The sequence below is a fragment of the Megalopta genalis genome, chromosome 4 (genome assembly GCF_051020955.1).
Source record: "Megalopta genalis isolate 19385.01 chromosome 4, iyMegGena1_principal, whole genome shotgun sequence".
Lineage (NCBI taxonomy): Eukaryota > Metazoa > Arthropoda > Insecta > Hymenoptera > Halictidae > Megalopta > Megalopta genalis.
Window position 1 is genome coordinate 14,159,044 of NC_135016.1, and position 12,701 is coordinate 14,171,744.

Consider the following 12,701-nt stretch of genomic DNA (forward strand, 5'->3'; position numbering starts at 1 on the left):
TAAATTTCGATTTTGTAATAAAACCTGCGAGCTGCGATACCACGGTTACTCCACTTTATAAGAATCGATTAGAATCCGACGCGGTGAAAGTATGTTTTCAGAAATACGGTGAAACCTCCGGTTTTTTATTCTTTTTTGTTACAGTGATTTAAAGTTTCGATCGCGGCGTACTCGTGCAAACTTGTAAGTAGACTGCGGATCTGTATGGAAATGCAGAGTTTCGAAAACATTTTCGCAGAAATTGTAATATTTTAACTAGAAACTTATGGTTTCTGTTGAAAATTCCGTCGGATCGCAAATAATATACTCATTTTAATAAAGTTCTTAAAGAATTTTACGCACATTCGATGAACGCAGATTCTGCGAATTTAGAAGTAAATTGAGAAAGTGAAACTTAAAATAGAAGAAAGAATTTAAGAATGTTAATTTATTATTTTCAATCTAATAATATTATTAAAGGTAATACGAAATTATTAAAATGATTAAACTTTCTATTTGGTTTCTATTGTATTCATTGATGGAGAGAATTCTCATTTTATAGAAATTTTCATTTTCATTTTCATTATCATTTTACACATTCTGCTTACGAATTTTCCTAATTTACCAGAAACTGATTATCCGCAAGAATTTGATTTTCATTTGGAAATGCGGGCTACCTATTAAAACCGTGATTTAATTTAACCATAAAACGGAGTTTCATGGTAACAAAAGTTATTTACACGTTAAGAATAGGAGAGCACGGTCAGAGTTAGCGGAACAAACGGAATGCCAGAAAGAAACATACAGAATGATGTTTACAGTGCCTGCAATATTCGCAATAAAATGTAAAACGAATTTTAGGATTTCTTTTGTAGTCCGTGTCGGCGGCACAAAATGTTCGGACGTGTGAAAAATATATATTTCTCGAAAAAAATTGCGACGTTTCAACATTACGCAATGGTGGACGATCTTCGTGGTTATGCGCAAAATTTTCATTCCGCTATGAATTTCGTATTTATTACTGTGCCGAGATTTAACTTTATAGTCGATCGTCACGTCATCCTAACTTTATGTATCTTTTACACTCGTTTTATGGGCTTCGCACTGTGTAATACATGCGTATACTAAACTAAAAGAAAATAGGTTATACATATAGACTCCGTTCTGTTTAATGCATACGTATATTAATCTCTTTAATTATTTATATAAACAAAGAAGGAAAATAATAAGAATAATTTGATTTCGATCTACACTTTCACGTTATAGCTTGCCTTCAAGTTATACAAATATAAAGTTATAAATGTTTGTATAAACAAAGAAGAAAAATAATACTAATTTTATTTCAATCTATACTTTCACACACACACACACACACACACACGGTACATTTTTTTATAAGCTTATATAAACACTTGGCCTTCGTTATTACACTTCACGCTCGCAATTTTAAATACTACGTACACATTTACATGTATATGTATATCATTATTTTTCTAACGAATATATAATTAATTTAATTAGTTACAAATTCCAGCCTTACACGCCTGACCATGCAGTTTCCTCCCAGCGCACTTTCCGTTCGGAATTATGCAAGGTTGTCTAGTATTTAGGTACTCGATTAAGTTTTTTATTTGAGAAAAACACGAGTTACTGGATATTTATTTAGAAACTGTTTTCTACTACTCTTTAAGAGAAGCGACCAGCTGATGACTAATGCATTTAAAATTGTAAACACATTTAAATAATCGACAACTGGTTTTAAATACATTAGCCGCTAGATACTTCCCTTCGCGTGACAGATCGATGAATAATTTATTGACTTTTTAAGAAACATGTCAGTAGAATGAAAAACAGTGGACAAGAACTAACAGCTTCAGTGCCGGTTTGTGGCAGCTGTTTATAAAAAAAAAAACTTGTGTAAAACGTTATAAGACTCTCGGCGAATTGATAGGCGGATATTTCAGCTCATCAAAGTTCAACTGCAACGCTTCTCGCATTAATACTGTATTTTGTTGCGTTACTAAACAACCGCGCAAGTAATATTTTTAAACATTGATATAATAATTGTAATATTACCGTTATATAATTATAACATTACCGTTATATTATTCTTCTGATAAATGGAACATCTGATATGTGATTTTTTACATGCTAGATATTCTGTAAATAAATTCTGTAAATCTAGTACATAATTTATCGGCACATTACCAAATTATCCTTTCCGAACGTTGATAATAATTTCAAAATAATGAACATATTGTCGAACTTTTTAATAATGGTTATCATGGTTAATTAAAGGTAAAGGTTAATAATGGTAATAATGGTCCTATTTTTTAAATAAGCGTATCGACGTTTAATATGTGACTTTAAACATGCTAAATATTAAACTCCGTAAATTGAATACACAATATGTCGATACACAACAAAAATGATTACTTTTAAATATTGATAATAATAATAATATGATCATTGTCAAAAATTTTGCATTGCCAATAATGATCCCATTTGTTAAATAACTTTTTATACATTTCATATATTCTAAGTATTGAATTCTGTAAAAATACGTAATATGTTTATTCGCAACATAAAATATTCGTTTCCAAACATTGATAACAATTGTAACACAATAAAAATGTTGTCAGATTTTTCAGATAGGTAATAACGATTCCATTTTTCATCCCTCAGACGGCGGACCATTTTCACGACTACACAGTTGACGATGTTCATAACAATCCTGTGCTTTGTTGAACAATTTTCCAAAACATATTTTCGAATATATTTCATCGTAGACTTATTAGTCCTTTTGTTGTTTCCAGTGTAACAGCCATTTATTTCATTTAATTACCGAACATATTAGGTGGCCATTTAAATAAATCGATATTTAGATTAAATAAATACATCAACGTCTAACGTATAACGTGACATAAACAAGATATTTAATTCCATAAACATAATGAACAAAGAAAATAATAAATATCGTTACAGCTGCGATTTTCTCAAACGAAATGTTCAACCGTGACTGTCGAATGATTAAGTAAAGATGATCGCGTTCGATAAATATGTAATTATATGTGCATATGTAAACAGTCGAGATAAATAGAGAAGCAATAAAGCATTCGTAGTTTCAAGATAAATATAGTGTCCTGTTACATCTCGCGATATGCAGATTTTAATGGCCGCTTGTTCGACTATTTTTAGAAGCCGACGCGGACTCGATCCGTCTGAAAATACACCATAAAGTTTGCCACCATGACGGAAATAGAGTACCTGCTTGTTCGTTCGTGCATTAACAACAAACCTTCGGCGCTTTATTTTCGAAAACTTTCAAACCGTGTTCCCTCATACGAGTGTGGGGAGGAGGGGGGGGGGGCGAGAGCATCTTATTATTAAACCCGCAACACCAGACAACGTCCACTGACGTAATAATCGCCGGCCATTTTCTGTCCAGAGACGTTTTCTTTTTACTCCAATTGCATGCTCCATCTCGATTGAAATATTCAGATCGACTTCGCAGATTAAATGTGAGCAATGTTTACATGAATTGTCGGCAAAGCTTTGCCACGCGGTTACGTAACGTTATGTAAATTCTGTAATTTGTGGATGATAAATGGTTGGCCACGGTGAAAGGCATTCAGATTGTTTTTAAAAGGTTATATGCTCATTCAGAGTCGATCAAAATGAGATTATACTTGAGTTGTCTCGTTTGCAAGAACGATCGTTATTGCCGATCGAAAATTCCGTGTGGAATTGTTACGAAGTTGATGGAATTGCAGCAATTTACGCGTAACAGTACCGTGAAAATGACGTCCGCGGTGTTAGAAATGATTCTATCGTTATAATTATTTATATCAATTAGACTGGTAGCATACTAGTTATAGATCAGTTATAATAATTTATAATAATTTTTACGTGAAATAAAAATTTGCTAAGTCACTTGTGAGAAATCGAAATTCGATGAATATGTAATATTGTTATTTAATATTTCAATAAGTCGAAAATAGTGTAACAATGTTTTTATATTTGACCAATGATTGCACTGTTTCGTATTTCATCTGTTAATTTTTGTCAAATTTTGCAGTTTAGTAATAATAATCGCTATTGTAGTTTAAAAGTACACGTAGCTTGAGCAGTGAGCCTCTGAAAATTTCATTGTCACGTTTTGAAAAATGGTAAAGTGTAGTAATTTATGTGCAGTAAGGTTTCAAATATACATTGTAAATAATAACTATTTGAACTGAAAAATGTAATTTTGGTCGTAATGATCATTTCTGCTGAAAAATATTATTGACTTGTAAAACTTTCTGTATCAGTATATTAAGTAATTATCGAGAAGAGAACTATACAAAATCTCAGCTAAATTATTATACACTTGATGGTTAAAATGTTCTGTCGTATTTATAAGTATAAACGCAAGTTCAAACATTTCGATGAAATTTTTTGGAAAATTAGTTAAAAGTAGATTTTTCAACACACGTACATAATCAGTTTTATTATAATATAATGATTACTTGCAATTACATTTGTAAATGTATACTTCATTAAAAAACATTTATAAGATTTTTCATAACACGGTGACATTTTAACAATTACATCTGCAAAAGTAATATTTACTCAGACATCACGAGTACAAACATCTAAAAAAAAACCGCTGAACAAATTACGATCAACAAAATTGATTTTAATACGTCGAATAATATCGACATTCTTCAAAAGTTGAAGGAAAAGGAGTTATTTATAAAGATTTCGTTGAAAGTGTTAGATAAAACGAGTACACAGATACGAAGAAATAGTACTTATTAAAATATTACGTAACTTTATAACTATAACTTTTAAAATTGATTTTAATACGTCGAATAATATCGACATTCTTCAAAAGTTAAAGGAAAAGGAGTTATTTATAAAGATTTCGTTGAAAGTGTTAGATAAAACGAGTACACAGATACGAAGAAATAGCACTTATTAAAATATTACGTAACTATATATTTATATATCTACCGAGACGTTCGCGCAGGCATATTTCCATTGAAAATCGCGAAATCAGTGCGAGCACGAAATCGAAAAATCTAGTAAATAGTGCAAAGTTCAGGAATTCGCTTAACACCGAAAGAGGAATATCTATTTTTATCGCTGCATTCATATTTGTAAGCGCGTTCTTTTCGATCGAGCTCGACCGAACGTATAATACATTAACCACGCTTTGTTATTCAGATGTGGGAGCGTTTAGAATGTTAAATAACAAAACTGCAGATTTGCAAATTAAACGCGACCGTTGCAAGGTGTCGCCAATTCAATTTTAGAAGCAATTTCGCGGCAACTGCTGCTTTCGTCATCTTTTACTACCTTTATTGTAATTTCAGTTGCGATTTGACTGCGATTTTTAATGCGGTTTTGATCAAAGTGAGTAGAAAAGATACAAAACAGTGAATGCATATTAAGAATTCAACAATGCTGTTAAATTATTTTCAAACCTGTTAAAACAATTGAGAACAAAAATCTATTTGTATTTAACTTCCGTTTATTGCAACTGAGACAAAGAATTTTTATTGTGCACAAAGATTCGCAGACTGATTGCAATATTTCTGTAAACAATGATAATCACTTAATTGACATATTTCCCGGAATTCCTGTAGCTCATTTATGCGAATCAACTTATATACTCATTTAATAACAGGTTTGTACGTTTATGGACGGAATAAAGTAAAGGAAAAATTTTAAATCGCGCATTATAAATATATATATATATATATATAATTTCTATATAAATTCTATATAAATATTATATAGAATATATATATATATATATATATAAATAGATTGCGATTATAAATATATGTATATATATATATTTATAATCGCAATTTATTTGTAAGCTTCCACTTATTTACATATTAAACCTAATTATTAAAGAGTAGAATTTTATTTGCATTTTTATGATAGTTCACAGGAAAATACGTAACATAAACATCAAATTTCGATGGTAACAATTAATAAATCCAAGACAAGGTGCTTGGAAAATTTTCAAACACGCGCGTAAGCTAATCCGGAATTATAACGAAATTGTACTAACGATTTAAACAATGTGTTTGAACTGTGACGTAACATGAAATGTTATTACTTCCTTAAGATTACCAACATTACACCAAAACGTCTAAATTCAAGGGCGACGAAATCGTATTTCAATCATTGTACAAAGTGCATATCAAACAAATGGAAAAAAGTTCAGCACCAGTAAATAGGCGTAAGCTGATAGTGCGATCGCACGAGACGATATATCCTAACGCAAAGATCTGCTGTAAAAATGGCGGCAGAAATATCTAGAAAACGGGTCGACACCCATCGTAGCATTTCCCTCATACGTTCCCCCCCGATCCACGTTTACCAAAATCCACTCGAAAAGGATCAACAACAAAGCGAACGTTCGACGAACAATCGATCACGATAGTTCCGTATCTTATTCAAACTGGAACGTTAAGGCCAGTGCAGGAGTCACGTGGTGGGCATCTCTAACACCAGTTTTAAAGCACCACCGGTGTGTGTGTGACAGAAGTGACACCGCGCGGGTACGGCACGGTATCACGTGGTCCACAGAGCCCGACTAAAAAGCAAAGCGGGGCCGGTTCGTTGTTCCGTGAAAACTTGTTAACCCTTTAAACGTTGGAATCTGCTAGGCACCAGTTTCTCCGCACGTATCTTTCCACATGGAGAGTGCTGTTAAATCACGACTACCAATCGAACGCCGCGGCGGCCGCGATCGCGTAAACACGCGTGCACAGTGTCGCACGCATGCGCGGCGCTAAGTGGTTAACCTGCAACTTAACAGTTCCGAGATAGTCGAAACGAATGGTATTTCTGTCGCGACAGCCCGTATTCAGTCGGTTAGCATCCCTCTGAAACGCAGTGCCGATCGAGGACCACCGAACGACGGCGAGTTACGGATACGTGAACGAGAATTCGTAGAGCAATTACCGGAAAGATTCATACGAAAACCTTTGCAGGTTATGTGGGCAAGGAGAGGAGCCGAATAGGGCATTTCCAAGGGAACATGACGAAATAGGAGGCACGAGTAACTGGATGAAAAGGGGGACCTAGGAGAGGCGGCAGTGAACGACGCGAATAACGAGGAAAGAATCGAAGATGATTAAGAAACTTAACGCGGGGTAGCTGCACGGACGCATACACGTGTCGAACCCCTTGTCAAGGCCGACGAGCACTGGTAACCGCGCCGGGTTAACAAGTTTCCTCGAAACGACGAGAGAACGATCCGGATAACAACCAACCTGTCATTCTTGTCGACGACCGTCAGCGAGGCGAATTCCTGGAGCGGCGGCTCCGCGGAGATCCCCTGGGCCCGCTGTTTCCTGGGCCTCGGTTTGGTGGGTGTCAGGGGCGATTTAAAGGGTAGCACGCTGAGGAACTTGTCGAGGTGGCTCCTTAGCTCCTGTATCTCGGCGTCGCGACGGCAGAGGAGCGCCTCCAGCTCGGCGATCCTCTCGTCCTTGACGCGCAACAACTCCTGGAGATCACGGAGGGTGCTCATCGTTGTGATCGCGGTCGCTCCGGTGACGTTCAAGACGGGCCTTTGGTCAGCCCCGAGCACGGGCACGGTGCCGTGCGAGCCGTGCGTCGGCAGCTGCGAGGCGTCCTCCTCGTCGGCGAGCCGCTGCTGCGTCGACGAGAAGCACAGGGAGTCGAAGCACACGCGCATAGACACGCAGGCGTCGCCGATTGGCACTTTGCACTTGGTACCCTCGTTCATTCAACCCGAACGAAACGACCGCGAGGAAAGAACAGGAGCCGCGACGTGAAGCGCGACCCGGGCGGTGCGTCGTCGGCTCGCTCTACTCCACGATTCCGCGCTCTCCAACAGTGGAGGACCAACGTTCTCCACCGTCTCCCATGACGAACTCCGACGTTCGCAGTCTTCTCGCTCCATACCGCCGCGATTCGACTCCCATGTCTCTCTCGCTCATCCTCCCCACTCCACACCCCTAACAGATAGCTTTCCTCGTTGCACTCGATTCCACTTCTCGCTGCTTCCCACACTATCTATCGGCCTCTCTCTCGATCGTATGACTCTACGGACTCGCCTCTCTTTCTCTCTCTCTCTCTCTCTCTCTCTCTCTGGTTTTACTTGTCACCGGCTCTGTCTCTTTCTCCCTTTCAAAGTCTTTTTTTCTCGGTCAGCCTGTCTACAGGGTGTCCGAAAAATGTGCCAAGCCCTTGAAGGGGATGATTTTTTAGCCGACTTTCAGAAGCTTGGTAATGTGTTGGCTGCCGCGTCTGTTAACGAGTCATTAACGAAAAACGCGGGCCAATCGGAGATCGGGCACGACCTACGAATTCTGGCGCGATAGCAGGCTACGCTTGTGGCGTAGCGTTAGCTTCTTGCCGAGCTCGCGGTTTGCGCAAGTCAGCATTAATTGAAATCTTGTCTGATATTATATTAACTCTTTGAGCGTGGTGAGAAGCGACGCGATAAAGGTAGAGTGACATAGTTACCGACGAAATTATAATTTACTATACTACTATACTACTTAATTTATATAAGAATATATAAATTAATATTATATAATATTATATGTATATAATATTATAGATATATTATAATATAATATTTATACTAACTTTATCACTTACTATAATTTACTTTATTTAGACAGGGTCAGTGCAGAGCGCCGCCGTGGTCGTGATTTCATACAACAAAAACTCATCCACCGACATAAAAATACTTAGATTCCATGTCTCAATTTTTTGCCTACTTTCTAACACTCATATTTCTAAATATCTTCATTGAATCTTCCTCTTTCGAATGAATTCATTCTTCAGCGAAAAATATTCTCATACAAGGACAGAGTCTAATCCTATAAATTCAGTCATCACTGAGGATGGAATGTTTTTCCGCGTGGTGTGCACTCACTTTCCCGGTGGTGTGTCACTGTATAATATTGTATAATCAAGTTACTATTTTAATTGTTCGCGTGACACTGACCTCGAGCAATGGGAGACGGTCTGCACAGCTGACCGCAGATTTATGAGAAACCGAAAGACAAAAAAAAACACTTGACGAAGTCCTCTATATACGACTGATGGAATAGCGGGTGTTGAGAATGTCTCTACGTCCCTTGCTTTTCGGTTCATAGATCTGCAGTTCATCTCTCATGACACACACATTTTGGTTCGATGGCAAACGGAGTTCCAACTAACCGGATGAATTTCCTATTAATCACCGACTTGTACAAGTCTCGAGCTCGGCACAAAGCTGACACTACGCTACGGCATAACGTGCCAGAATTAGTAATCCGTACTCGCTCTCTGATTGCCCGCGGTTTTCGTTGACAAATCGACAATCAACGCTTTCGCTAAGGAAAAAATCATATCAAGTTACCCGAAGTCAGTCTAGTGGTTCCACGAATTTGTCGTTGTTTCAATATTTTTGTTTCCAGCCCTTGCAGCTTTGTGAAAAGCTCGAATCTTTATCTTCGGTTTGGTCGTTTCCTCCAAGCTAGCGTTACCACAGTCATCACTTTCTCGTCGTTTGTTGACTCCCGCTTGAACACTTTAGCGCTGAATCTAACCCCACCGCAGTTTTCACTTCTACGTTTCCTGAAATGCATATAGCGTTGATGATTGTCAAGTGCGCTGCACGGACTGCTTTGCTACCACTGCATATGATTATCTACTTTTTGTTTGTTGTGTTGTATCTCTAATGTGTACTTCTACGGATTCATTACGGTCATAGTTGACAATTTAAACTTCCGTTCCGGGTTGCGCCACGCGAATGCGCAGTATTCTTCTGTGATCGCGTCATTGAAAAGTTTGATGGAGAGTGACTTTATCGGCTGATATCATCCATCGTTGTGCTGAAATTTCGAACAGTCTAGAGAATTTCTTTTTGTCAAATAGATTTATGTAATTTACTGCATTGAATATTATCTCCCTATAATTTGTTCAGTTTTTGTAAAAACGACAAGAAGTTATAGAGAGAAATGTTAATGTCAGGAAAAATTTGTAATATCGAAAATAAGAGATGTAGTATAAAAACTTAATCTAAATTCATGACGAAATGTATTCTTCAAAATAGGGCTTATAATTTACGTTGCCATTCTAATGAGCATTGAGCATCAGCATTATAGTATATCGCTATCGAATTAGTTTTTTAATAGATTATTTTAGAAACCAATAGAAGAGGAAAAACGAGAATAATGATTTCGTTGTAACGGTTTCATTTTCAAGATATTGGCAGTCGAAAAATGCGCCTACTGTATAGCAACCTGTCGTACACCAACTGACAGTCGGTATACAAGGACTCGTTTTAACCCTTTGAAGATTACTGGTTACCGATAGAAACCACTATTTAGAATTGTCTTATTTAAAAAACTCTTACTTCTGTATGAATATCTCTCAACAATTTAAATGTTAAGTATGTTGTCCAACATGTCGAAATCGATTTCCGTTATTTGAACAATTTGTAACAAATTCGTATACCAAGAAAACTTAATATTAAATATATTTATAATGTTTACTATTTATACATACGTATGTGCATATGGTAGATATATACAATCACAGCATCCAAATACAATATAATGTTACGTAATATATGTAATTATATATACGTAATTCGTTCAATCATTATGTAGAAATATACCAAAAATGTTTCCTGAATTTAGCATATTGTAGACGAAAGCATAGATTTCTCCGATGATAAAAGTTTATGTTTAGTGACATCCCATTTAATTATCGAAGTCAAGAGATTTTGCTCAATGATACGTGAAATAAAAACTGTTAAGAGAAATAAGTTAAATTATATAAAACCATTAATTCGTTAAATAGGGTAAAATTAGATTTAAGCAGTGAAAGAATTTATGAGAGGGAAATGGTACCACAATATTTAATTGTATTATTTTATCGGATGCAGATGATACAGATACGGGGATAGAGATACAGGTAACGATCAGACCAAGTACATTATTTATTTATGATATTTTAACATAGTCGGAATAATTTTAAATATTATAAAATGAATATTATTATTTGCACTGTGTGAAGGCTAAAAAGACAAGTAAAAGAAGCTAAAAACAATTAAAAACTATTGAAGACAATTTTATACTTTGTTTAAATGTCAAGTGTAGTTTCCCAATTATGAAACAGGTAGCAGCATTGGCAAGACGTATCCCACCTCCCACTACTTCGGTATTTTCATTGTCGAATTGCTGTCGATAGTAGCGGGGAACAAAGTACGGGAATATAGAGGTTGTCGATGATTCTGGTGGACGTGCGACGAGTGGGATTGTAACACTGATCATAACCTATCACCACCATTCTTATACTCAATTTAGATGTTGATCATGAACTGTCGTTTAAGTTTTCTAACTTATAACAGGTGCAGAAATATTTTGCTTGAAGAAAGCAGAAGATATGCGGGTCATAGTAAATGGCAAAATATTAGACATACTAAAGCGGCTGTAGATGCTGCAAGATCTATTGAGTTCAAAACAATAATCACTAAGATGAAAATTGCTGTACAAGGTACAAGGAGAAAGATGAAATATAACTACTCATTTCTATTCTTCAAGATCGTACATCTATGCTTTAATTAAATTGTTATTTTCAAGAGACCGGAATTTCTGATCCGTCTAAAAATGTAAGATTAGCACAACTTGTTGAACAAGCTAAAAAAGCAAATATGCCTTCAACAACATTGAATACATTTTTTGAAAAATTAAAAAACTCCAAACAAAATGTTAAAAAGGAATTACTACTGATTCGTTGTCCTGGTGGAGCCATATTAGTTTTACACATTTTAACAGATAATCTAACGAAAGTGAAACTAGAAATATGTTCAAAACTGAAGAAACATAAGTAAGGATTATTTCATTTTGTATAATAGTAATTTTACAGTGCTTGTCGAAAGGATATTTTTAAAGAGACCATCATATTATATAGATTAATAAGACTCTGTCGAAAGTATTTTTATCATTTCAAAAAGTAGATCGTGTTGATCTTTTAATATCTTAAGACTACATACTTTATTCCGTAATTATTGCGCTCTATTAAAATTACATATAAAAATACGTATTTAATTGTTTTCAATGTAAGCATCTTTTTTGATTATTGTAAAATTTCTTTCATTTTTACTGTCTGTATTTAGTGCTAAGCTTCTAGAACATACCGCATTAAGGATTTTTGACACTGCAAGCTACATTACAACTACAAAACAAGATGGTAATGCAGACGAAGCAATAGAAGATGCAATAAAGGTAAATGCACAAGATGTAGAAGAAATAAAAGAAGAAGATGAAACATTTTTCCAGGTATAGAAATTCATTTTAGATTTTGCTTTCATTGAACATGTAACATTGTTACATTTTAATTGTTTCAGTTTAAATATGACTTTGGTAATGCCACAGGAGGCGCATTACAATTATCTAACCTGGGGTATTCTGTAATTGACACAGAAGATCTATGTATACCTGAGAATACAGTTGAATTGAATGAAGATGACTTAAGTAATTGTAATAAACTCAAAGAAAAACTTTTAGTCATTCTAGAGGTTGAAAAAATAGATGATAATCTATTAGAATCTTGAATTTTAGTAGAATCCTTTGGATGAATTGAGAAAGATACTTATTGTTGGATTACTTCTTAGAAGTTTATCTATAATAATTATGATAAAGGTAAATAATAAAATAAATATATTTTATTAAATATTCTTCGGGATC

General features: G+C 35.5%; 2 protein-coding genes across 2 annotated transcripts in view; one reads left to right on the forward strand and one right to left on the reverse strand.

Annotated features, from left to right (window-relative positions):
- Positions 1-8,244, reverse strand: part of for (cGMP-dependent protein kinase for) — a 233,158-nt gene extending 224,914 nt beyond the window's left edge. The window contains exon 1 of the mRNA XM_033472767.2: positions 7,257-8,244. Within this exon, the coding sequence (XP_033328658.1) occupies positions 7,257-7,735 (479 nt within the window). The 5' untranslated portion in view covers positions 7,736-8,244. The remainder of the gene's footprint in view (positions 1-7,256) is intronic.
- A 2,929-nt stretch (positions 8,245-11,173) lies between these two features.
- LOC117221617 (putative transcriptional regulatory protein OEOE_0768) lies at positions 11,174-12,689 on the forward strand. The gene is made up of 4 exons (XM_033472713.2): positions 11,174-11,508; positions 11,595-11,841; positions 12,131-12,293; positions 12,362-12,689. Exons 1-4 carry the CDS (start codon positions 11,319-11,321, stop codon positions 12,566-12,568), a joined length of 807 nt encoding a protein of 268 aa, XP_033328604.2. The 5' UTR covers positions 11,174-11,318; the 3' UTR covers positions 12,569-12,689.
- Positions 12,690-12,701: the final 12 nt, after the last annotated feature.